Here is a 25,141-nt window from a genome sequence, read left to right on the forward strand (position 1 = left end):
ATAATCTATTTATCTAAAATTACTTATCTAAATTCATCTAAATATTTAGAAGATGTTATAATTAAATAACTTACGATAGGAAGAATAGTGAACTTCATAGACCGTCCATATGAGCCAACTATTTTATACTGTATATAAAATGAAGGATTTTGATTGATTTTGATATGTATCTCAAGAAACCACATGATGGCTAGCATATTACTGCACATACTAAGTGAAAGGTCGAAAAACCGATCACCCATTTAGACATTTAAATTTCATAGTTTTAACTGATTAATTAGAAACAAAATTATATAAAATTCACAAGTAATATTTCTTAAATTTGCCTGCTTTGGTCATTTTTAGCGACTAAACTTAAAGTAATCGATCGCTAATAACTAGTCAAATTACTAATTACATTGGAGGTGTAGTTGTGGGTCAAGTATATATGTTGGGGCCTCTAATAATATGCGAAAGCAAACGGGTTCGGTTTTGAATTGGAGTTTTAAAAGTCCTCTATGAATCTGACCCATTATCTTAGTTTTTTGAATTCTTATTTCGGTAGGGGCATCACCAACCTGCAAAAATATTCTCACTCGTTCATACTTAAACTGAAGTATATATATACATATAATCTTGGTGAGATTGTGAAAAAAAGGAATTAAATGGGAGGTAATAAAAAATGTATAAAACCGACCGTCTCTAGCGCAAGTGGAAAATGACTTGATGGTTGATATCCGATGTTTCCTAGTTTAAATCCTAATTGATTCATATTTTTAATTAAATTTATTTTTTAAAAAAATAAACGGAACAGATAGTACATCACCTTTCTCTTAAAAAAAAGAGAGAGTAAGAAATAGTTAAGTACGGAAACATATTTGTTTGAAATTAAAAAAAATTATATTATATCTATATATATATATATATAATACACTACCATACATAATATAATAACCGACGTAGAGGCCTACCTCAAATGGCTAATTCACAAGCAACGGAGCCTTCCGTGCTCCAACTCGTTTCGATGTTGCGAACTTTCAAAATCGTCGATCGCCTTCCGTTAAACTCTGATCTCAGGTATTTGGAGTACCTAGAAAATAAATTTTTATGTATTTTTCGATATCATTTGCCTAAGTCGATGATATGAGCCTCAAAAATCACACAATTTTTAATGGCCGTAGTGAGGCGCCGTTGCAAGTTTAACTGGTGTAGAAATAATCCAAATCAGCACGTGAAACTTTTGATAGAAAATTCTTTATATATATACAACAACCCAAACCAAGATCAATATCTTTAATTTAAAATTTTAATGTCATATTATTACATTTTGTAAGATTTTTATTTTCAGTCGTTGATTTTGAGCCCCTTCGTTCACTAGGCAAATGATATCGAAAATTATAAAATTATTTTCTAAGTACTTCAAATACTCTAGATCAAGTTTAACGGAGCCGATCGACGATTCGAAAGTCACAACATCGAAAACGACCTGGAAGCACGAAAGGCTCCGTGCTTCCAGAAGTATAGTAGCCCCATTCTATATATATATATATATATATATATATATGAAGCCTGAGCTTGAACCTGTTCTGGACTCGTGCTACAAACAAATGAAACAGTTGGCTCGAGAGGTACGGCAATATGGGCCCTCAAGAGGTATGAACTTACACATGCTCGACGATCTCAAATTCAAATTTTGGTCGATATAGATTATAGATATTTGCTTTGGATTCCACCCAAAATTGCATTCCTAAATACAATCAATGCTTTGACATTGCCATATTAAATTTTTAAATTCAGTAGACGGGAGAAATGAATAGAAGAAATAAAGATTGAGATCATGTATACATACAATTTGATAATAAATAATAGATGAAATAATCTCACGTTGGATCCTCTCTGTCAAATTTTCGTGTCCTAATCATAACTGTCATAACGGTTACGAAATGGCGGGGACTTGTCTCTCAACCGCCCAAACCACCAAACTATCCGGCCCACCCCTCAATCCCCCTCCTTCACCACCACCGCCGCCACCGCTGCCGCCATAAAAAAAGACTAAATGTCGAGGCCGGCGGTCTACCTCCTCCTCGCGGCGGCCCTCCTTCTCCTCCTCTCCGCCTCCCGCAACCCCCGCCCTGGCCCCCACCGCCTCGCCCGCACCCGCACCTTCGGGCCCGACGTGCTCGACCTCCCGACCTTTCGAGCGAAGCTCGGAGCCGCATGGGAGAGCCGAAGCACGGGCGAATTTCTCGGCGAGGCCGACGGGAGTGGCGGTGGCGGGCTCTCGAAGGAGTTCTGCGGCGAGGACGGCCGGCTCAACGCGACGAGGCGGCTGGCGTGCCTGTTCCCGCTGCTCGACCGGCTTCCGACCGACGGCGGGATAAGCTTGTACAGCGCGGAGAGGGTGATGAAGACGCATGATAAGGATGGTGATGGGGTCGTCACTCTCCGAGAGTATTTATCCTACCTTTCTGATAAAGAAATAGGTATACATGAATTGTGTTTATATTTCTCTTTTTATATATATATATTTTTTGCTATTCCATTCAGATATAAATAAAAAATTAACCACCATTCGGTAATCTGATTGATAATGCTTATGATTATCCCCATAATTAGGATTAATTACATTTTTTTAAATTTTTTTCTTTCCTTTGTGGTATATATGCTTCGATGCAGATTGGAGCAGCACAGAACATGGCAAACCGGGGTGGTGGAAGGAGAAATTTAATAGTGCTGATAAAGACGGCAATGGATCCCTTGATGTTGCCGAATTTAATGAGTAAGAAAGAACAATATACACTTCTGTTTTTTTCAAAAAAAATTGGGTTTTTGTGAAAAATTCATTAACTATTTATTTATTTCATAAATTTTTTCTCTTGGTTTAATCAGCTTCCTCCACCCTGAAGATAGCAGCAACCCTGAAGTACAACTTTGGCTGCAGAAGGAGAAATTAAGGTAAAGATACTATTTATCGCGTCACAATTATTATTCTTCTGAGTGAGAAAAATTGTAAGATCCTCTGGATCTTGACCTGATTATATTTCGGTATTTCAAATTTAGGAAATTAAGAAGAAATGTATAAGATTCAAATTGATTTCAATTTATCACCACCGTAATTTTTGTGAAACTTTATGATTTTGTTCAAAGTGTTAATTATCAAGAAAACTATTAAAATTTGGGGTCAGATAACTGGTTGAAATGTGTTCAAAGCTCGGGTGAAAGTTCATATGGTTGCTGCAGATTTTTTTCCTTTTTCGTAATTGTTAAGGGATATTGTAGCCAATAACTACTTAATTTTCCATTCGGAAAGAAGTAATTAACTTATTTGATGATTGGGCCACAGAGAATTGGATGATGATAAGGATGGGAGATTAAGTTTCATGGAGTTTCGAGATCAAACTCACGACTTCGACCGGATTTACACCGCGTACGAAACGGAAAAAGATGGCTACTCTCCTCATCATCTCTCGAATGCCGAAAAGAAGTTCCAGGAACTTGATACTAACAGAGACAAGTACGCATTAGTACTAGTGTCCTTGATCAATATATAATAATACTACACTGGTTATGTTAGTTATGATATTGTTTTGAAGTTTACAAAGCAGTATAGTTTGCATGATTGGAATGAATGTTAGAGTTCTGAGATTAGTTTCCAGTTTTTTGACAGCTGAAGAGCTGAAGCCAATTATTCATAGGCTGTACCCAGGGGAGCTTTTTTATGCTACTCATTACACAAAGTACTTGATGAACGAGGTTAGGGTTTATCTTTTGTGATTGTTTCGGCTTTGTAAACGGGGTTTAGTACTGATTTGTGTGGTTTAAACTGTGATCTAGGCTGATGATGATGGAGACGGCAAATTGAGCCTTCAGGAGATGCTGAACCATTATCTTGCTTTCAACAACACAGTTTTTGAGGAGGGTTACTACGACGGTGAGGATGATGACTATGATTACCACGATGAGCTCCGCTAAAACACACATAAACAATCATTTGAGACTTTAGTTTATTAAGGCTTCCTGTATGATTATACATGTCGACAGTAATTACTGAGAACATAACTCCTAGGCAAAATATTTTGTTATTGTACAATTCAAATGAACAGAAGTGTTTCTTCTCAAAATTTGATAAGACAAACAATAAGCAAATTATCAACATGAAGCCTCGCAAATGAATGTATTATAATATGCAAATTGCAACATCTTGCTCATCACTCAAATTCAGAACATGCTTGCAGAGTATCTTTACTATGTTTCGACTATCACATCCAATTTGAGCCAACAATATATTCAAGGATAATGCACTCGATGATAACACATCACTGTAGCATACAAGTTCTATGAAGAACATCAGTTTCCAAATTCAGCAAGAGTATCATCCAACCACGAAGTTGTTATGATATTTGAAACCTAGACCTTCTACACTCACTTTCATAATCAGTTACAAGCTGAAAGAAATTTTGATAATTTTTCATACAAGGCTGCAGGTATATACATATAATTTAAAGCTAAAAACCTGCTCGTATTTCACGGTAAAAAAGAAAAGAAAAATTAGATCAGCTAGCAGTAGTCATAAAAGCCCATTCAGATTGACACAGATCAAGGGGCGTGCTCCCGTCATCATCCTTAATATCGCGATCAGCATGATGTTCTACAAGTAACTGAGCAATCGCTTCTCGGTCGCAAACAGCAGCATAGTGCAGCGGCGTCTGGCCTTCATGGTCCTGAACATTGGCACAATTAATAATACCGAAGGTCAACCGAGAAATAAGATCTCATGTTTATTTATGTGGATATGTGTTAACAAACAAGAAAAGTCAAACTTTTTGTGCAAGATAATATTAGATGTAATCTCTTAAATGCAATATTAGCTTGTATGGTCTAAAGCAAAATAAGTATGTACCTTAGCATTGACATCTGCTTCTCCTTTAAGTAGTACCTCGACAACATCAGGATGGCCACGGTCTACAGCCCAATGCAATGGAGTCCTCCCTTCACTATCTGCAAACAAAGCAATACAAACATGATCAGTAACATGTCGCATTGTCCTTGAAGCATTTTTCCCCATTTAAGTAGATATTAAAAGCACTATATTTCCACGCAGCCAATATCAACAATTATGTGAAATCTATAGAGAAGGAAACAAAGTGTGACAACAGACATGTTTTACAACTAAAAAGAGGAAGATTACAATACAGACCTCTCAAATTCACTGAAACACCGCCATTGATTAGATTGCGAAAATCATCCAGGGCTCCCTCTCTTGCAGCAATGTGTATGGGGTCTAGCTTTCTGAATAGAAATAACAAAACTTAAACAATTTTTTAAGCATTAACTTTTTATAATTAGGCTAAGTACATCTCAGTTGCTGATCAACCACCAAAAAAGAGGGTCCTATGAAGATCACAATTAGTTTAAGCAATTTTTCTACAAGTTATCTGACGAAATGAGCTATTCACATATCTAGTAGACTAGTAGTAATATAAAAAATCCTACAATTAAGCTCTTATAAGTTTCTCTTTAGTCTTTACCACGCAATTAATCTCAAGATTATCATCATAATCCCACAAGTTATACTCTCAGGGGAGGAAAAAAAAAATGGTTATCACTAGAACCTTACAAATCATTCTCCGACTCTTCCTCATGTACAAAGCTGCTAAAAACTGGGCCCATCGATCCTTTGGCAGCTGAGGTAGAAGCGGCAGAATCTTCCTTTTTCCTTTTCTAAGTATTGTGTGAAACATATTAGTTTCTCGTGAAATGAGAGGATTGCAGCACTTAAAGCAGAAAGATCAAACGCATGCAGAAGGAGGGCACTAGTAACTTACAATAGTGGAACCACTTGCCCAGGAAGGATATAGCTCATTCACAATTGAGATGTACTTCAGCATAGCTTCTTCTGGCGGCATAGCACCCAATTTCTGCCATGCATTCCTGGCAGAAGTCAACAGGAAATTTGTATCAGTCAAGTGCCAAAGGAAATGAATATTTCTTTAGCTGATTCTTTTTGTTCTATTTTCATTAATCAACTAAAAGAACATGAAGTCCACAAACTGCCAAAATAAGAAGTTCAAATTCCTAATAAGAAGAGAAGAAAAAGGAAAGCTTACAAAACATGAACTCAGGATTAGGCAACCGGATTCTTTTCAATATTAATAACTATTAGTTTTTTAACTACGAAACTCTAAATGTCTTATAACCAACCCATTCCTTAATGTTCTACTACTACATCACTTTTATTTAGAATGATACAGACAATAAACCGTAACACCTTAATAAAGAAAACTCTTGAAAAGCAGCGTAAAGATGACTCTAAAAGTTTATAGGCTGCAAAAAAAGATTCAACTTAAGTATGCATAACCAAATCCAAGAAGAAAATTCACAAAATCGTGACTTAAAACTCAAAGAAGCAAGTTCTGTTTGTTTTGAACGAAATTGAAGGTAAGCCTTTCTCTCAAAACTGGAATAAAGAATCTGGTCATTTCTAGCATAAAATCCCCATTCAAAAACGGAAATTTTCTCAAACACGAAAAGTAACAAAAAAGGTTCTGAGCAAGAAACAGAGGAATGATCAGAGGAGAAGAAGACAGATCTACCTCATGAAACAAAGCTGTGGCAAATTCAACTGAGAAGTAACTAATTAGTTTTGTTTTTTTTTTTTGGTGTGTTTCTAGTATACACATTGAGAAAATAGAAACAGATGAACCTCATATTGTCAATGTATCTATAAATGAAACATGTAAAATAACATGATCAGTAGCAATTAAAAAAAAAAAACTAACATTAGAATTTATACAAGGAACAAACAAATTACAAAACAATGTTTGATAGAATGATTCATTATTGACCAAAAGAATTAAAAACACAGGGCAGAAGCTGAGTACTATTTTTTTTTTTTTTGAAAAAAAACTCGATCATTAATTAGTGGGGGGAAAAATTCTTGTTCTATAGGGGCTTTATTCACAATGATTAACCAAACTATGAAGTCCTTCAATTAACCCTTCACCTGGCCCTGATTTTTGGGTGAAAGTTAAAATTTCCGTATTAACCAATCTAAAAGTCCACTACTACGATCAATTTTGACGCAAATTGCAATAAATTAATCAGAAAAAAACCTACACAATCAACATATCTACAACAGCAAAGAGTGTTGGGATCTACCACTTGGCTCTCGCCGTCATCTTCAGCGGCGACGGCTGCGGCGCGGTGCAGGGCCCCTCGGTGGCGATCTTGTAGAGCCCGTAGAGCTGCAGCTGCACGTCGTTGGAGACCTTCGCCGACGCCGCCCGATCGGCCGCCGTCGTCGCCACGAAGGTGCTCGCCGCGCTGAACTCCTCGTCGAGCTCCGTGCTCTCAATCCCCTCCCAGTCGCTATCATCGCTCTCCCCTAATAAACTCTCCCCTCTCAACGGGTCCCTCTCCTCCGACGCCGCATCCGCGGCTCCCACGCCCCCGGCCTCGGCGATCTCCGAGGGCACGGAGACGTTCTCGTCGCGGGAGAGCTTGAGGTGGTCCTCCTTGAAGGAGAGGACGATGGAGATGAGCTTGGCGACGAGGAAGGCGAAGATTAGGCCGATGAACACCGCTTGGCCGAGCTCTTGCCAATCGCCCATGGCGCAATCTGGTTCGGGCACAACAAACCCTAGAGAGAGAGAGAGAGAGAGAGAGAGAGAGAGGGGGTTCGACTCGGAGGAGGGGATGAAACCCTAGGTATCGGGGGAGAGCGCCGAGGGTGGGGGATAGAAGAGACGACGCAGCACCGAATTGAGTGGAGGTGAGAGAGAGGAGAAACTTTTACGTGCACTGCGAGTATCCGAGCAACTCGTGCACCGCAGTTAATATTTTATTAATAAAAAAATATTGAAATCTAATTTACCCACATGTTAAATTTGTTTCAAAAAATTATTTTTCAAAAATTCGGTTACTTACCAAATAATATATATAAAAATATGGTTTGTAAAAATAAATTTCTTCTGAACATGATAGAAAATTTTAATATAATTTTAAATTTTAAATTAGAATTTTATAAATGCCAACTGATACGCGGAATGATCCGGTCATTTTTGTCATTTTATGGGAGCCATAAATTATTAGGAGATAATAATAATAATTATAGTAAAATTCTGTTTGAATTAGAATTTGTGTTTTTTTTTTTTTTTTGAGAGATAGGTAGCACGCTACCCGCTTCGTTTATTTTATTTATAAATAAATTTAGCTGAAAATGTGAATCAACTAGGATTCGAATTTGGATTTCGGGTACCAATCACCAAGCCTTTGCCATTTATTTTAGGGATGTTCGGTGAATTAGATTTTGTATTAAGTTAGAATAACGAGGTCTTTGTGAGTTATAATAATATAATATACTGATCTTATGTAGCGTGGTTGGCTAAGAGTTTCATTGTTGATATCTAAAATTTTAATGTTGAAGTCTAGTTGTTTTCAACTTCTTAAATATCATTTTATTGGGAAAATTATGTGTAGTCCAATTTATTAATTGGTGTCCTGCGGGGGTCTATATTCAAAGAAGTAGTGATAATTTTCGATTGAGAAACTATACTTGTAAATCCATAAATGAGATGTAAAGAAGTAGTGATCATTTTCGATTGAGAAACTATACTTGTAAATCCATAAATGAGATGTAAAGCTTACACTTAACCATCTAAAAATTTAGACACTATAAATAATTTTTAACATTCAAAAAATTAATAAGTTTAGTATAAAAATATTGGTCCTTCCATAAATAGGACGTAAAATTTACATTCATCATTATTTGGATGTAAAGATAGTATTGCCCTTTTTAGTTGCATACAAGAAGAAGCATAAAACCCTTGAATAAACAAACATTTATTTGATTCTGAATATTAACAAAGCTTTGGCAAGAAGTGGGGTTAAAAAAAAAAAAATGAAGGCTCACTTGATTCTTGAGAAGTACATTCAAGTATAAGCAGAAGCTTGAGAAGTAAACCATTAGCTATTATTTACTGCGTCACACTAAAGAGTATAACTACTCCATGCAACAATTCCCTTCTATGATGCTTACTCTCTCCTTCACGAGCTATATTTGCAGTTTCCGTAGCCTGTTAAGCAAAACCAGGACTCACAGTTCAGTGTTAGATACTCAAACATATAAACAGGGTGACTTAGAATTTGTTTCGCCCAACCGGAGCTTCTGCGGAAATGTTTACGCGAGTAACTCGCCGTAGAAAGTGTTATTTTAGCAAAATCTATGAAAGAACAAACTATTTTTATGTACTTACTCGGATCCGTCGTCATGACCATTCCGCTCTGTCCGAAATCGCAGTCGAAGGTGTTCCTCCCAGAAGCTTGGTAGTACTCATTCATCGCGTAAGCGGCATGAGCTTGCACTGTGTCAGGGTAGTAGCAGGCTCCACCTGGTTGTATAGGACTGCAGTTGATCCCTTGGCCGCAAGCGTAGTCTAAGTTCTCCTGCAGCACCATTACATCCGCATTCGGCTTCGCAATGCACCATCGCCTCAAATCGGACGCCGTTGGGCTCGTCGGAGTTAGGGCTGAGATTGCCGGTTTCATTCCCTGCTTAAAAGATGAGTATTCGGTCAACTAGACGTAAGTTACATTGATATTCTGTTTAGTGCGACTAGAGCTTCTGCATAGTATTGCTCGAGTAAAGTTTTACTCAAAAATAAAACAGTTTTTTTGAACTCGAATTCCGCTAACAATCTCAAACAGTTGAAGAATTATTATTATATATGCTTTAAAATGAGGTGATTTAATTAATATTCAATGATGCGTAATGAGCGTTTGTTGTCATTAATAAGTTATTCAATAGTATTCATGTCAAGGAACAGATCTTAGCTTTCTATTAAATAATAATACTTTGTTTAAAATGAGCCTATAGGACCAGAACTTAAAAAGCTAAAATTGGAAGGACCAAGGTGAAAATTTAATAAACAAACCTGATCCGGTTTGAGGAGCCCGATATCGTAAACGGGCGTGAAATCGGGGCGAAAGAGCCCGAAGTTCCGGGTGGCGGAGGTGGGCCCGGGCCCGAGATCGTCGTCGTCGAACATGGAGGACACGTAGGTCTCGAAGGTGCGATTGGGCATGAGCGGCGTGCCCACCCCGGACGCCACGTGGCGCACGAGATTCGCGTTGTACTCCCGGGCGAAGTCGACGCCGACTCCGACTCCGACTCCGACTCCGGAAGTGGGCCAACCCGTCTCCCCCACGGCGATCTCCACGTCCCCAAACCCTAGCCTCGTCGCGGCGGCGTACACGGCGTCGAGCTGCGCATCGAGCATGTTCCCGTACACCAGCCCCGTCCCGCGGTCCACGACGCCGGGGTTGATCCTGAAGAGGGCGTAGTCTAGGGTTTCCGGGGTGGCCCCGAGGAAGGGGTACGCGCTCACCATGAACGGCGCGCCCGTGGCCCGCAGGAAGCGGAGCAGCGGCGCGGTGACGGCGCCGTCGTCGGCGAAGCGGCCGGAGGAGGGCGGGGACGAGGAGGCGAGGATGGCGAGGGACTGCGGGGCGCAGACCTTGACGCGGCGGTCGAGGGCGGAGGCGGCGAGGGCGGTGTGGAGGTTCTGCATGGCGGGGACGAGGGCGAGGGCGAGGGTGCGGTTGGGGGAGGAGGCGACGTCGGCGCCGAGGAGGACGCGGGCGACGGGGGCGGGGGAGGCGGCGAGGGGGAGGATTAGGGCTTGGACGAGGCGGCGGGAGAGGGAGAGATCGGTGAGCCGGACGAGGAGGCGGGGACGGGCGAGCGCGAGTGCGAGGCGCGGAAGCGGCCTGACGCGGTCGATGACGGTGCGGTCGGAGAGGAATCGGGCCACCTCGGCCGGCGCCGGGAGGTTCGTCCCCGCCGCGCCGTAGCTCACGCCCACCCCGCCCACCTGAGCACCTGAATCAGTAGAATAGAAGCAAAATGCATGTTCAGCATGATTTGTTCCCTTTGTTCCATTCCTTTTTTTAGCTTTCAAATTTTTTACCAATTTGGGATTTTGCCGCAGTGGAAAGCAGAAGCATAATAATAATAATTTTAATATATCTGGATTTTTCGATTTAACAGCAAAAAAAAAAAAAAAGTCGAAAAAGGGTTAAATATATAGTAATATTTTTATTAGCACTTTTCAAATAGCACTCCATTAGTGAACACTGTATTTGTAGCAGAGCTATGCAGGTTGGTGGAAGCAGATTCTGACACACTGGTTACTAGGTTTACTTGGAGAATGAGAGTATATTAGAGTCGGTTTCCATCAAATTTTCGTTTGCGTATAAACACAACGCAATTAGATGAGAGGAAATGGTAGGAAGAACAAGAGAGAACATATACCTTTGATGATGAACGAAAATAAAAGCATAAAGATGGCGGAGACGATGATAGCCATGGGTGTGATCTTCATCAAGTTACAGTGAGCACACCTACTAGGGAAGAGACTCTTGAGTGAGAGAGAGAGAAAGAGAGATATGAGGGAGTAAGTGTGGTGAAAAATGTTATTGTGGGTGGATTCTTTACTTCGGCTTTAGGTGTGGTTTCGATGCTAAAACATCTAGTGCCTTTGCCAAATTTCAGCTATGGGCTTTACGTTTCTTCTTTTCCTGACCAGCATTGCTGCAAAGGAGAGTGAATATCATAGATCTCCTTAACATAGTTTTGAATATTAAATACAATCATGCATTATGCTGGCTATGTTTGTTACGTAAAGTTACTGGCATAGAACCTCGTAATGCACATTTAGATCTTGGTGAATGAACAGTAAAATTGGGCGCTCATTTTGAGCAGTTGCATGAAAATGAACAATTTTACTATGATGAACAAATAGCGCATTCCACACTACCAATAACAACTTATCTGCTGAACAATAAGATAATAATTCTGCAAAAAGAAGAAGAAGATGAAGAAGAAGAAGATTGATATGACCTTAAATAGCTTCCTTTTAGATGCCTGGAGATAGTTAAATAGCTAGATTTAATAAGCCTATTACCACGAGCTTCATGCTGAGGAACTTAATAATTGGAATACAAGAGTTTAATGGATCTGTTTCAATCGTTAACTGCTGAAATAAGCTTAGTAATTTACATGTACAAGAAGATTACAGCTGCTTCAGCACAAAGAATACTCAGAGAGTAGGAGGAGCTGCAGCCCAGATTTAATTCAGACTTTGACTGTGATTTATGTACAAACGAGCCTGTTGTCTGTCGCTTATTTACAGTATTTGCCACTCATCGTCGCCTGTATGGGTACCACAACTAAAACTTTCCGGACCCGAGTTATCGTTCGCCCCACCTGCACTATCTGTGAAAGGGTCGTGGTGGTATATTGGCTTCGGGGACTGAAGAAACTGGGCAACAGTAAACAGTGGTGCTCCATTTGCCTTCTCTCCAAGCTCAGAAGCATGCGAACAAAAATCATCAAAATCATCTACAAAAATAATAATAATAATAATAATAACAAGAAGTCAAGACGAAACTTCTCACTCGATTAAATTGGAAAAATTAAATGAAATTCGTAAAATTCAAATGAAAAAGATTAATATACCTTTATCCCGGCAATAGAACCCAATGGCCAATGATGAGTCTATCTGGTCCAGTGGAAGATGCCGCACGGTGCTATACGTTGTAGGTTGAGTTAGATAAACAACTGGTATTAGGTAACCTTAAAATATCCACAATGATACAACATACCTGCAGTGATATGAAGAAGTATCAGCCTCCAAATTATCTCGCTCAACGCTGACAGCCTGTTGCACGCAGAGAGCATTATTTCTAAATTCTTCTTCAGTTATGGGAGGAAAAAGGAAAAAGAAAAAAAGAAAAAAAAAGGTCTGCCTCACCACTTCATATGAGCAGAGAAAAGAAGTGAAGCTACAAAGGGATATTTAACTAGCAATCATGCTTGCAACAAATAGCTCACAAAGAAAACCTAGACCTCCGTAAGAAAATCAATGAAGCATAAAGACAAGAACCTATCTATCCTAACTGACTGTGACCTAACCGAGCTGCCGATATCTTTCCTTCCTTATGGCAGGCCTTGGATTCAATTCATGTTAGGAGTATTCTTAAAAAAGAATCTATCATTCTTCTAGCGTGTATATGTTGTAAGAAGAGTGATTCCGCATGATTTCATAGTTTCTGAACTTACATGCACTCTTAAATTGTTAAAAGATTTACCATGCTTGGTAGGCTAAATGTTAGGAAATTAGCAAACAACTTAAAGTGAAATTTCAGTAGTTGGTATTGAGATGGACGACTGGTTTTCTTTTGAAAAATAGGTTAAAGAGATGAATGCATTTCTAGCAAGTTGGGGCAAACACTTGTTTGCAACATTTACGAATTTGAGAAGGTGCAGGCACATTTAAGAAACAAGCAAAAACTGCTCAATTAAGGAGTCGAAGAAAAGAATTCAGCACACTTTATGTTACCAAATATCTAGATCCTAAGTCACCTTTAATATGATTAGATTCTTTGCCTAAATAGAGCCTACAGAAACTCACATGCTAAATCATAGAATAGCAGTAATTTAGAAGACAAATAATGGATGAGGCATTATTAATCCCATTTGTACGTCTATCGTAATGGCCATAGTACCTGGCACTATGTACTGAGTGCTTGACTTTCAGGTCCATAAGCTATGCCCTAATAAGTGCACAAATAAAGATGCAAAAAAGCAACATTAAGATAAAATGTAGTAAACTGTATACCAGTTGCACTTCATGTGGATCCAGATATAATGCCCTGTCATCTTGTATACCGACAATGTAAGTTGAGGCACCAGGCTTCCCACCTAAAATGCCTAAGCTCTGGGGGAATGTGAAAGTTTCCCTTAGCAAAGGGATATACCTGAAAACTAAAAGGCATTAGAAACAGTAAAGACCATGGAATATGTAAACAGAGTAAACCTGAAACATCACTTATTTGTTAATACTTTTGGCCAGGATGCGCAATCTAGATTCAAAAGTTACATACGAACCATTAATTTCATTTGAACATAATGAACATTATCAATAATCACAGGTAGATCATAACTGCAAACCCAATGAATGCAAAATCTTCAGATTTTATTAGCCTATAAGATATCAATGAACCATCTTTGACAGTAGTAATATGCAACGTAATCTTAGTCTTAGACAAGTGAACCATTATAATATGCATGCTACAGGCCTTAAGATCCATCTTATTATCAAAAGAAATAGAGATATCATGTTCGCAGAAAATCAACACTCCACAAATCTCACGTCTGCGCCAAGCCTCGAACCAAATTACATACCACATTGGTTAAAAATATAATACTGTTGTGCACTGTTAAAGTGTAATGGAAAACCTCAAATCAAAAAAAAGAATACATTTTTAGGCAAGCAATTTCTCATGATCACTACACTGATTTTGCCGACTGAATTACTAAATAACAGAAACTGGATCTGACACACAAATGGAGAAGACCAACATACAATAAATGAATGGATAGAAAGTGACAGTAAAAAAAGTAATTGTATGAAGTAGTATCTTTTAATAATTTACCTTGAATTAACTTTTTCAAGTCCAAGAACCAAAGGGACTAATAAAAGAATGGGAGTCCAGTCTGACTTGCCCTTGCTAAAATCAGAACAGAGTCTGGAAGCAACATCAACACAAACAACCGGAGCGCCACCTCGTTCTCCATCTTCATCTCCTGAAACAACATATATAGCCATAGGCATACTTTCTTTTTCTTGGTCACATCCGGTCCGCTCCCTATTTGGACGAACTAGGGTTTCCCAAGTGCGGCACATAGCATATGGACCCAACCATGATCCGGCAGCCAAACCATAACTCTTTCCAGCTTGGATCAGATTGTGTATTGAGAAAGCACAATCCTCGGAATCGCCAAAAAGATGTACAATCTCTATATACTCCGGATTATAAGGCTGCACAGTAACAGGGGACCATCATAAGCAACCCTACATTGCAAATTAAAGAGCTCCATCACCCTCTATAAGTGAACACAGATAAGTGCTCATTTTTCTTCACTTAGGGATGAAAGCTAGCGAAATAATAACTATCCATCCAGCTCACCTTCTGCAAGGGTTTCCTCCAAGATCTTCCAAGATAATGAAAGAGTAATGCCTGAAAAATATGTTAAAGAACAGCATTCACAAGTTAGCACAACAAGGCAATGGGCCTGTTTAGACTAGCTAAACCTTCTGCATTGTGCTGTTCAAGTAGAGGTATCTCAAGAGAAGCAAAAGTTTTAGGCCGGAGCTTCTACTTATAGGACTAAGCTTCTACTTATAGGACCCAGAAGTTTGTTTCAGCTTTCCACTACAACAAAAAATCTAAAGTCTCTATTCATCAATTGTCTGGCTGCTATTTATCTACGTAGAGAAGCACTTCTAGAAGCCAGTCTGGGCAGGCACTAACAAATCTCCATTACTAGAAAAATAGGATGATTTACCTGGGCAACAATCATCTGACTGCTTCTGATCATGCAACCCCAATTAACATCACTAGTATACTTTGAATCACCAATAGCAGAAAAGCCTGTGGGAATTACATACCAATATTTTCAAATGCCCATATCCGTGATTTTTCCTCCCTTTATTAAGCAACGATTAAACCAACTAAGCTTTCAACAACTAACCTTTGCGGTAAGTAATCCAAATTCTCGATGAAAAATCTTCCAGAAAAGCAGAAAATCCAGTGCCAGAATCAGTGCCGTCGGGAGACTCCTCTGAAACTCGGTAGCATCTCCCAAGAAGCCAGATTTCACTGGTCAAACTCAAGGCGTCGGCCCTGCCACTCCCCAGAAGCCGGTCATGTAGCCGCCTCATTGAACCACCTCCCACAAAATTCTTCACAATAGTGGTCCAACCATAGCTTCTGCACTTGGTTGCTTTCTTTTGGCAAGAAGAAGAAGAATCTGAGTGCGATTCAAAGATCGAAAAGGTAGACGCAAGAATGTTTGACAAGAGGGTATTTTTCAAAAACTTGGAGGGATTGTCCTTCTGTTCTGCACTGGAAGTTGCAGTATCTCTTTCTGCAGAATCCGCCGAATTCGCTGCAGGAAATTGTGAATCAACAGCTCGCTCAGGCAAGCTCATCACTACCTACGGAAAAATACACATTTAATACGCTTGGCATGTGATTAAGAACAAAATCGTTATCGTATGAGTAAAAGCAAAAACTAAATATGAACGGTTATACCAACAAAAGAGATTCAGAAACAAAAGGCTCCTGAATCTATGGAGTCGAATTACCATAGCACCAATTTATCAACATATTGATAAAAAATAGTGGCATCATACCATTTCACCAATCGCATTCCGATCAATCATTCGCCATATTAGAAAAAACTTCCTATCCTGATTTCGTACTGGTCATGGAATAAATCAAATAAATCAAAAAATGCACCATTTTGGTAATGAATGAAAATTTATTAAAAAAACAAATTTCTAGATGCTTTTCTTCTGAATCCACATAATAATCCCACCAAATAATTGGTTTAATAAGATCCGCAATTATTCACATAATATTTTACAACAGGATTAAACTACCCAAGTTCCCTTCGCACAGTTGATCGAATTAGTACTTAACTATAGAAGAGATCACTACTTTCTCACTTCTCCATTGATTTCCATGGCAAAATTACTCAAAATTTTCGCGAAAAAAAGTAAATAAAACAAATACTACAAAACAAATCGAATTATAGATTCAGAAAAAAAAGGAAAAAGAGGGGATAAAAGTATTACCGTAGGAAAAAAAAAAAAAAAAAATCAGCAATTGATCGAGAGTTACGACGAGTGATCGTCTCCACCAGATCGATGCAAACCCATGGGTGAGATTGGGGCAAACTATGCGCAAACAATTTTTTTTTTTAAAAAAAAAACCCTAATTAAGTGTGCACGAAAAGTATACAGAGATGGGGAGATTATTTGACGAATCTCGATTTGGTAAAAATGTGTGACGACCCCCTCACCTATTAGATATTTCTAAATAACCTCTAAACTTTTTTTTTATTTTGGATTAACACCCCTCAATGTTTATAATTTTACAACTGAATCATTTTATCAATCAAATTACAGACTATATTAACGTTTAGTATTATTCTATAATTTTTTAGTAATTTTAGTCACTTTTGAGCAATAACTAGAAATAATTAACAGATAATGGCCAGTAGAGTAATAAAATTAAAAAAAAATCAACTTAAGTAACTAAAAAATATAAATTAAAACTTTGAAGTTAAAGAGATATTAAATAAAAAGTATCGCAATGATATTTTAATTGTACAAAATTAAAAAAATTTAGTTTTGATGTATGAGATGTTCGAATTTAAAAATTAAAATTTGATGGATCCATATTAGAATTGTCTATAGTTGAGGGGGCTTCCATACATTTATCGGGATGGATTTGGACCCGGATTTGGAGTGACGTGTGAGGTTGGAAAACATATCCGGCACGGACACACAGCGAGACATCATTTTCTACAAAATAAAAAATAAAAATAAAATAAAATAAAAATATTTTAAATATTTTTATTAAATTTTAAATTTTCTAGTTATTTTATATTTTTTAAAATTAAAATTTATTGACTTAAAGGAGTCAGCATCTAGCTCGTGGCCAAAGCCAGAGTTTGGCGAGAGTGTACGTGATGTTCAAAATAGTAAAAAGTTAGATTAAAACGAATTACAATCGAAATCCGTAGATGCTTTATCTCTATTCAATTTAAGTAAATTAATTATTTCCTTTCTAGTAGTTTGAGTTCGTTAAATTACTGGTTAATTAACACCAGTGATCCAACAAGATTTTCTCGACTTTTGACTTTTCTTTTCTTTTAATTTGAATAGATATACTTACTTAAGTTAACAATTTTGATAAAAACAATGATTTATTCATTACTAGCTTTTAATTGGTCTTAGTATTATATTTTAAAATAATCAAAATTTTAATAAATTTAAGTAACTAATAAATTTGATTAAAATTTTAATTTCTTGAATAAAAAAATCTTAATTGAAAAAAAATAAAGATATTCTTATCTAATCTAATTCCAATGCTATTTTTTTGTTCTAAAAGATAATTCAATTTTTATCTAAATACAAAATCAGTCTAATACTTATTTATTTCAAAATTGTACTTATATAAAAAATAACTAAAAATTATTTATATGTGAACCAAACTCGATAATCACTACCGTTTAATTTGGGGTTAAGAAAAAACTAGTTATTCCAGGGATAAGGTTAAGTTCAGGATTAAAGGTAAGATTAGAGTATTTTTGTATTTGGTTGGGGGTTGGAGTTAGTCCAGGATAGTGAAAAATAGTGTTTGGTTGGAGTAGATGGAATAAGAAGAATAGTGGGTTATTATGAATAGAAAATAGTGTTTGATTGGAATTTGGTCGGGTTAGGTGGAGTTAGCTAATCCGAGATAGCCCATTTGAAATCGGGTTAGCTAATCCCACCTATTTTTTAAAGTATTTGGAGATAATATGGGGTTAAGGAGTTATTCTATCCGTTATCCCCCAACCAAACAAAGAGCATCCAACTGTTTTAAATAGTGATGATAAGGCATCAGTGTTATGCACTATAAACTATTCAAAGTTAGAAATGATTCTAAAGCAAGAGAGTAAAGACACAAATCTAAACCGTAAGATTCCTTTTGGAGAGTAAGAGAAGAAACGGACGGTTGAAAAGAAGTCGGGTGTCCATATTCCAAACCGTACAGATTTGTTGTCGGATCCGACAAGCACTTTGCCTTAACACCATCCAATTTCGGTCAACCCATAATAGCTGCCATCCTTTTTTTCTTTTTTTCTTTTTTTTTTTGTCTCCATCACTCGTGTTAACTGAGTTTAGCGTTTATTTTTTTATTTTGTATTTAAAGAGTGATTTTTTTTATTTATACAGATACCGATTATATAATATCAAATTTAAAATAAAATAAATTAATATTGAAGGAGAAGAAAGATAACTAAATTAATTCTTTATGACTAAAAAATCTCTAATTATATTCTGGACAACACCTCGGTCTTATACGGTCATGTCACTATGGCTGATTCATCTAATTAATTCGGGTCTAACTATATATATAACTTTGAAGTCATAACATATGATAAATATAATTTTTACTTTGAATAATTATAAATCTTACTCTAATTACATAAACTTTAAATATAATCAATGTATAATTTGAATAAATTCAATCTCTAACTAAATTTCAGATTAAGTTTGGATCAATATTTCCAATATTTTGTACACTAAATAAAACAAAAAATATATAATTCTTTGTAATACCTACCTTACATACAATGATCATTTGTGTTCTTTTGCATATCAGGAAATTCAATTTAGTCCCCTGCAACGATGCTGAGAAACTTCAAACTCATGATCCCTTCAATCTGTTCAGAGTTCAAATTGAAATGCAACATCTAGCTATTTTATATGTACAAAATTTTATAATTTTTAAATAACTTTTTTTTTTTTTGAGAGAGAGATAGGTAGCATGTTATCCGGTTCGTTTATTTCATTTAAAAATAAATTTAGCTGGAAATGTGAATCAATTATGATTCAAACTTGGGAGTTTGGATACCAATCACCGAGCCCTTTGCCACTTGCGCTAAGGACGATCGGTAATTTTTAAATAACTTATATCTCAGTATTAAATCATCATTATATATATTAAATGAGATCTGCATGTTTAATTAACTATTGTTTCTCATAATAGGGCAGATATTCCAAAACTGAAATATCTCCTTGGAGGATAAGCATAATTCTTATTCTTTTTGACAAAATTAAAAGAGTTTTGGATAGAAAATATTGCCTAACAAAGTGCTTTTGGTCTATTGCAAATAGGACAAATTTAGATGCATTAATTAAATTAAATTAAATTAAATTATTATTTGTCTCTTTCTTTTCTTCATAGTCAACATTCGTTGCATTACTTTAGAATTTATTCTTAGGATAGGATATGCATGGATGCTTTGTTCCAAGCAACAGCCATAGCTAGGCAGGTTGGATGGTTCAGAAATTATGTTGACATTTAATCACTGAAAATTATTTAATGAATGAAAATTTAAAATGCTTGTCCACTTTCAAAGGTAGTAGAAAATGAATTTTGTATTTAATTTGGTAATGAACTTTTTGAATTATAGTATAAAAAAATTCACGTATATTGCAGGACCAATGTTTTATCGATTATCCAGAATAAAATAGACTAGAAATCAATTAATGTGACAAAAGCAGAACTTGCAAACCTTACCTTCATCTTTTTGTTTCTTTTTTTCTCCAAAATTGGATTCTTCTCACGGCCTATCTCTGGCACAATTGACAATAAAATTAATGGCCGATATCTAAGAACTCAAATGGGAGCTTTGTAGCTTCATATTTTCAGTCAAATTTATTTTTATATTAAAAATAAACAAAAAAGACAGCGGATTTTAAAAATATTTATATACATTCTTGTAGTACTACTTCACGGCCCCAAATGAATAAAAAATATATATATACATTCTTGTAGTACTACTTCACGACCCCAAATAAAGAAAGCTTTAAATGTAATTTAATTTGCCTAGAAAGTACAACTCCATTTAAAATGGTTTTATTACAACTGTGCAGCAGGTGCCATCTGGTGGAGGAATTCTATACTATCACACATACACCACGTCATCAATAACAAGTCAATCATATTTCTTTTTTTCAAACAAAAGTACAATAAAAATATTTTTTTACAATCATAATGGGACATATATCTCTAAAAAGAGACATTAGATTGGTTTGTTACGCCACGTCACCAATATACCTGTTGCATTTTAGAATTTTTCCATCTGGTGAAACTGGTATTATTCTACTCTATTTCTTCATATTAGGTGGTATTATTATCGTATATTATTAGCTGTGAATATGATTATTTTTGTGCTTTAGAATAAAGGATAAATCCTACAAACAGTTTTGTTATAGAATTTAAATGCAAATAGTAGCCCAATTCCTAGGCTAATCTTTCAAATGACCTTCCAGAATCCAAAGGGGCCAATTCCCAGGGCCTCCACCATAATCATTGCACCCCTTCATCTCTCGAAATTTATACAGATTCACTGCGAGGCTATGTATTTAGTTGTACACTTAATTATTATACAGACCAAATATATTGTTGTTCTTTAAATTAATCACAAGTGTATTTATGTAGTGGATTAATTGGAAAATTTTCGACTTTTGTATGTTGCGTGCCTTTCAAAGCATTTAATTCCCTCAACTGGGGAGTCATTGGTGTGCAAAGAGGCGCATAAAAGCATGCTTAATTAATTATCTTGTTACTAACCAGTGGCTACTTTTTTTTTTTTTTATAGAGATAGGTACCTGCTACCCAGTACCCGCTTCGCATATTTCATTTGGAGATAAACTTAATTAAAAATATGAATCAATTAACATTCGAATTTCGGATCTCGAATATTAATCACCAAACTCTTTGCCACTTGCCCTCGTGACAGTCGGTAACCAGTGATTACTTAATTAGAGTTCTTTTTTCATTTTTTGAGAAATTTTTGTTACTTACAATAATTCACAAATAGATTATCGTTTAAGAACTACATCATTTGACAACAATACTAGATACAATGAAGAGGAGTCTTAACCGCAACTCCGTGGGATGTGGAGGTTCATGAGAGTAACACTTATGTCCGTGACTTATTTGTTATAGAATTGCGGATCAAAAATCTCCAATAAGAGGATGAAAAAAATATCTGCAAATTTTATTGTAATCTACGGTCTCTCTCTCTCTCTCTCTCTCTCTCTCTCGCACGGGTGGCGAAAGATGCGGTGACAGATGTAGACTAACAAATTTATGTGTGTTTATTATTATATGCGATGGATTTAATCCGCAAATCGGATTTTAGTCCAAACCCGAAATTAAGTGAGTTGGCCTTAGTAACGAGAAGGGTTTCTTTGCCTTCTATAAAAGCCCCTGCCCTTCGTTAAGACCTTCTCTCAATGCAATGCGCACCTCTCCACATCCAACAATGGCGAGCGCGATCAAACCCCACGATCCCGAGCTCCCCGTCGCCACCTCGCCCGGTGCTCTTCCTCCTCCTCCTCCTCGTTCTCGGTCATCGCCTCGGCCGCCGCTGCTCGCGCGCGCGCGCGGGAACCTGGCGTTCCGGGCGCGGTGGGAATCGGAGCTGAACGGGGCGATGGGCGACCTGGGGACGTACGTGCCCATCGTCCTCGCCCTGGCCCTGGCGAAGGACCTGGACCTCGGCACGACCCTCATATTCACGGGGATCTACAACATCGTCACGGGGCTCATCTACGGCGTCCCCATGCCCGTCCAGCCCATGAAGTCCATCGCCGCCGTCGCCATCTCCTCCCCCTCCTTCTCCGTCCCCGAGATCATGGCCGCCGGCATCTGCACCTCCGCCGTCCTCTTCCTCCTCGGCGCCACCAGGCTCATGGAGGTACCTACCTCTTGTTTGAATTTTGAAATCGAAGCGAATTTTTTGCAAAAAAAAGTTTGTCCAAATTTAAATGAACATATATAGAGAACATGATATCTTAATACTTTATTATTATATATATTATATGCTGCAGGTGGCTTACTGGCTCGTGCCACTCCCAGTGGTGCGCGGGATCCAGCTCGCGCAGGGACTCAGCTTCGCCATGTCGGCGGTGAAGTACGTGAGATACGAGCAGGACCTCGCGAAGGCCAAGTCCCTGAGCCAGAGGCCCTGGACGGGGCTCGACGGGCTCGTGCTCGCCATCGTCGCCACGTGCTTCATAGTGATCGTCAACGGCGCCGGCGACGAAGTAGAAAGGCGCGAAGAAGACGACGACGACGACGCCGCCGCCGCCGACGGACCGGAGTCGGGGGACGGCGGCAGAAGACGGCGGAGTACTTGGAAGAGGCTGCTGAATAAAATGGCTTCCTCAATCCCATCCGCCGTGATCGTCTTCGTCTTAGGTACTGCAAAAGCAACTCTTTTTCTCTCTCTATATACAAAAGCTTTATTACTTATCTATATACTTTCAAACAGTGCTGCTGTATGATTGGAAAGATGTTCAATTCAACACAAAAGAACCTTTTTTTTTCGTAAGGGTGCTTACAATTTGCGGATTTTAATAGAGTTTACAATCAACAAACTGCGCAGGGGTGATCCTCGCGGTGATTCGGAAGCCGAGCGCGGTGAAGGAGCTCCGCGCGGGGCCGTCGCCGATCGAGGTGGTGAGGATCTCGAGGCACGCGTGGAAGGACGGGTTCGTGAAGGGCGCGATCCCGCAGCTCCCGCTGTCGATCCTCAACTCGGTGATCGCGGTGTGCAAGCTCACCAAGGACCTGTTCCCGGAGCGCGCGGAGCCGTCGGCGGCGTCGGTGGCGGTCACGGTCGGGGCCATGAACCTGGTCGGGTGCTGGTTCGGCGCCATGCCCTGCTGCCACGGCGCCGCCAAGCTCGCGCTCGGGCTCGTCCTCGGCGCCTCCATGCTGAGAATTCTCGTCCAGTTCCCCGTGGGCCTCCTCGGCGTGCTCCTCCTCTTCGCCGGGGTCGAGCTCGCCATCGCCGCCCGGGACATGGCCACGCGCGCCGAGGCCTTCGTCGCGCTCGTCTGCGCCGCCGTCTCCCTCGTCGGCTCCAGCGCCGCGCTCGGCTTCGTCTGCGGCATGATCGCCCACGGCCTCGTCCAGCTCCGCAAGCTGATGCTCAAGTGAGCCCGCCGATCTTAATTTAAATTTAAAATTTTTACAATCTCTCTACCTAATCTCACTGTATTAACAAAATATGTATCTAAGTTTAGAACTTTCAATTTTGCTACCTATTGTATATCTGATATATTCTGTTGAGAGCTGCTGCAAGTGTTTTAAAATTAGATAGCAGAATTAAAATTTTCAAAAGCCTAGACATTTATTTTGAGAAAACTATAAGATTGAGTAGGAGATTGAAACTTTTAAATTTTAAATATTTATTTCCAAAATGCTTGTATATTTTTAAAATTTTTTTCCCTTTAATGTTGCTGTGTGGAAAATAACTAATGGCTTTACTCAAAGAAAGTTCAAGAGAGCTTGAGCTGTAGACTGATGGGGGTCTATTGAGTAATTTGCCGAACAGATTGTGGGGATATTGGCGATGTAAAGTGTCGAGAATGTTTATTTGGTGTTGTGAATTTGGATTTTTTTCACTCTTTTTTTTTTCTTCTATTCATTGTGAACTCAAATTTATGATCGGATTTACGCCTCCCGCTTTGTCACAAGCAAACACACCTAAACTTCACACGTAAGTAAAATAGTAAGATGTATGCATAGTCCCTACACTATGCCAACATTGAGAGTTGGCCCTTGTACTTGTATTTTTAAGTTTTTACATATATTTTACTTTCAATTTTAATCAGCAAAAGATTAGTAATTTTCTGTAAAATTACTTAATTCCATTCATAGAATGTTTTATTTCATTAAACCCCAAAACTAAAATTATAACTTCTCGAGTGTTTAAATAGAAAAAAGCATGGGCTAAGTTACAACACCATTATTATATCGATAATTGCTCAATTACCTGTTGTAAAATGACGAGAATACCCTTAATGTCCGTGTATATGCCTATATGGGACGTTTCGTCCATCGTCCTCTTCCTCGGTCTCCGCTAGTAGTCTTTGTCCCACTTCTCGAAACCCTCGTCCCCGAACCCTTCCGACGCGCCCCCCGAAACCCTAATCCTCGGATCGCCATGGATGCCTCCTCCTTCCTACTTCGCGAGAAGCTCGGCTTCGTCGCGAGCTGGGTCGGGGCGAGCGTCTCCTCGGCCTTCTTCGCCTCCCTGGAGCGGTGCTCCTGCATCAACCTCACCACCTCCGACAACGAGGACGACGATGTCGACGGGGAGGAGTCCAAGGATCGCCCACTGATGCTGACGAAACCCTCTTCCTCCGCCGCCTCCGATCTCGCCGCGATCGATTCCCAAAACCCTAATCCCCCCGAGAAACTGCCCCCGGTATGATCTAATACTTGCCCGATCGGCGATGGATTCTTCTTGTAATTGATCTTATACGTGTTGGACATAGTGACGATGGGATATAGAAATCGAATTATCTTTTCTTTCACTTTTTTATATAGATAGTTGATTTTGTGAACAACATGCATTGTAATATAGTTTGACGATTTGTAGACATAATAAAAGTGTTATGTATGATTTGATTGTGGCCAATTAGTAATTTTGGACTATGAGTATCTTATTTTGTAA

General features: G+C 38.5%; 6 protein-coding genes across 8 annotated transcripts; 3 read left to right on the forward strand and 3 right to left on the reverse strand.

Moving 5' to 3' along the window:
* LOC109703651 (reticulocalbin-2-like) lies at nucleotides 1,980–4,144 on the forward strand. Its single transcript, XM_020224353.1, has 6 exons — nucleotides 1,980–2,462; nucleotides 2,656–2,758; nucleotides 2,869–2,934; nucleotides 3,323–3,493; nucleotides 3,636–3,732; nucleotides 3,814–4,144. Exons 1-6 carry the CDS (start codon nucleotides 2,036–2,038, stop codon nucleotides 3,949–3,951), a joined length of 1,002 nt encoding a protein of 333 aa, XP_020079942.1. The 5' UTR covers nucleotides 1,980–2,035; the 3' UTR covers nucleotides 3,952–4,144.
* Nucleotides 4,264–7,762, reverse strand: LOC109703650 (acyl-CoA-binding domain-containing protein 1-like). Its single transcript, XM_020224352.1, has 6 exons — nucleotides 7,138–7,762; nucleotides 5,805–5,910; nucleotides 5,597–5,700; nucleotides 5,177–5,268; nucleotides 4,880–4,977; nucleotides 4,264–4,700 (listed from the first exon to the last, which is right to left on the reverse strand). The coding sequence occupies exons 1-6, from the start codon at nucleotides 7,587–7,589 to the stop codon at nucleotides 4,533–4,535; spliced, it is 1,020 nt and encodes a 339-aa protein (XP_020079941.1). The 5' UTR covers nucleotides 7,590–7,762; the 3' UTR covers nucleotides 4,264–4,532.
* On the reverse strand, nucleotides 8,787–11,440 carry LOC109728953 (glucan endo-1,3-beta-glucosidase-like). The gene is made up of 4 exons (XM_020259522.1): nucleotides 11,291–11,440; nucleotides 9,912–10,858; nucleotides 9,234–9,528; nucleotides 8,787–9,053 (listed from the first exon to the last, which is right to left on the reverse strand). The coding sequence occupies exons 1-4, from the start codon at nucleotides 11,358–11,360 to the stop codon at nucleotides 9,025–9,027; spliced, it is 1,341 nt and encodes a 446-aa protein (XP_020115111.1). The 5' UTR covers nucleotides 11,361–11,440; the 3' UTR covers nucleotides 8,787–9,024.
* LOC109703592 (cysteine protease ATG4B-like) lies at nucleotides 11,926–16,836 on the reverse strand. 3 transcript variants are annotated; one of them, XM_020224263.1, is made up of 9 exons: nucleotides 16,683–16,836; nucleotides 15,575–16,040; nucleotides 15,389–15,474; nucleotides 15,010–15,060; nucleotides 14,476–14,861; nucleotides 13,659–13,797; nucleotides 12,643–12,698; nucleotides 12,497–12,567; nucleotides 11,926–12,379 (listed from the first exon to the last, which is right to left on the reverse strand). In XM_020224263.1, exons 2-9 carry the CDS (start codon nucleotides 16,032–16,034, stop codon nucleotides 12,165–12,167), a joined length of 1,464 nt encoding a protein of 487 aa, XP_020079852.1. In that variant the 5' UTR covers nucleotides 16,035–16,040; nucleotides 16,683–16,836; the 3' UTR covers nucleotides 11,926–12,164. The 3 variants fall into 3 exon arrangements, with proteins under 3 accessions (XP_020079852.1, XP_020079853.1, XP_020079851.1); XM_020224264.1 differs by having other exon boundaries at nucleotides 15,575–16,036; nucleotides 16,683–16,835; XM_020224262.1 differs by lacking the exon at nucleotides 16,683–16,836 and adding an exon at nucleotides 16,239–16,590.
* LOC109729022 (molybdate transporter 1-like) lies at nucleotides 21,744–24,080 on the forward strand. Its single transcript, XM_020259631.1, has 3 exons — nucleotides 21,744–22,372; nucleotides 22,506–22,875; nucleotides 23,063–24,080. Exons 1-3 carry the CDS (start codon nucleotides 21,914–21,916, stop codon nucleotides 23,617–23,619), a joined length of 1,386 nt encoding a protein of 461 aa, XP_020115220.1. The 5' UTR covers nucleotides 21,744–21,913; the 3' UTR covers nucleotides 23,620–24,080.
* Nucleotides 24,491–25,141, forward strand: LOC109729024. Its single transcript, XM_020259633.1, has one exon. It carries the CDS (start codon nucleotides 24,506–24,508, stop codon nucleotides 24,896–24,898), a length of 393 nt encoding a protein of 130 aa, XP_020115222.1. The 5' UTR covers nucleotides 24,491–24,505; the 3' UTR covers nucleotides 24,899–25,141.

Source organism: Ananas comosus, linkage group 25 (genome assembly GCF_001540865.1).
Source record: "Ananas comosus cultivar F153 linkage group 25, ASM154086v1, whole genome shotgun sequence".
Classification (NCBI taxonomy): Eukaryota; Viridiplantae; Streptophyta; class Magnoliopsida; order Poales; family Bromeliaceae; genus Ananas; species Ananas comosus.

Bases quoted from the DNA above. Each gene is read 5' to 3' on its own strand.
- LOC109703651 (XM_020224353.1), top strand. From the start codon at position 2,036: ATGTCGAGGCCGGCGGTCTACCTCCTCCTCGCGGCGGCCCTCCTTCTC. The intron at 2,463-2,655 runs GTATACATGAAT...GCTTCGATGCAG, and splicing joins CCTTTCTGATAAAGAAATAG to ATTGGAGCAGCACAGAACAT. The intron at 3,494-3,635 runs GTACGCATTAGT...ATTAGTTTCCAG, and splicing joins CTTGATACTAACAGAGACAA to TTTTTTGACAGCTGAAGAGC.
- LOC109703592 (XM_020224262.1), bottom strand. From the start codon at position 16,268: ATGATTGATCGGAATGCGATTGGTGAAATG. The intron at 15,475-15,574 runs GTTAGTTGTTGA...TAATTCCCACAG, and splicing joins TTGGATTACTTACCGCAAAG to GCTTTTCTGCTATTGGTGAT. The intron at 14,862-15,009 runs GTGAGCTGGATG...GTTACTGTGCAG, and splicing joins GGAGGAAACCCTTGCAGAAG to CCTTATAATCCGGAGTATAT.
- LOC109729024 (XM_020259633.1), top strand. From the start codon at position 24,506: ATGGGACGTTTCGTCCATCGTCCTCTTCCTCGGTCTCCGCTAGTAGTC.
- LOC109703650 (XM_020224352.1), bottom strand. From the start codon at position 7,589: ATGGGCGATTGGCAAGAGCTCGGCCAAGCGGTGTTCATCGGCCTAATC. The intron at 5,911-7,137 runs GTAGATCCCAAC...GACTTCTGCCAG, and splicing joins ATGACGGCGAGAGCCAAGTG to GAATGCATGGCAGAAATTGG. The intron at 4,701-4,879 runs GTACATACTTAT...GCCAATGTTCAG, and splicing joins AAGCAGATGTCAATGCTAAG to GACCATGAAGGCCAGACGCC.
- LOC109728953 (XM_020259522.1), bottom strand. From the start codon at position 11,360: ATGAAGATCACACCCATGGCTATCATCGTCTCCGCCATCTTTATGCTT. The intron at 10,859-11,290 runs GTATATGTTCTC...CTACTGATTCAG, and splicing joins ATTTTCGTTCATCATCAAAG to GTGCTCAGGTGGGCGGGGTG. The intron at 9,054-9,233 runs GTAAGTACATAA...TTTGCTTAACAG, and splicing joins GGTCATGACGACGGATCCGA to GCTACGGAAACTGCAAATAT.
- LOC109729022 (XM_020259631.1), top strand. From the start codon at position 21,914: ATGCGCACCTCTCCACATCCAACAATGGCGAGCGCGATCAAACCCCAC. The intron at 22,373-22,505 runs GTACCTACCTCT...TATATGCTGCAG, and splicing joins GCGCCACCAGGCTCATGGAG to GTGGCTTACTGGCTCGTGCC. The intron at 22,876-23,062 runs GTACTGCAAAAG...CAAACTGCGCAG, and splicing joins CGTGATCGTCTTCGTCTTAG to GGGTGATCCTCGCGGTGATT.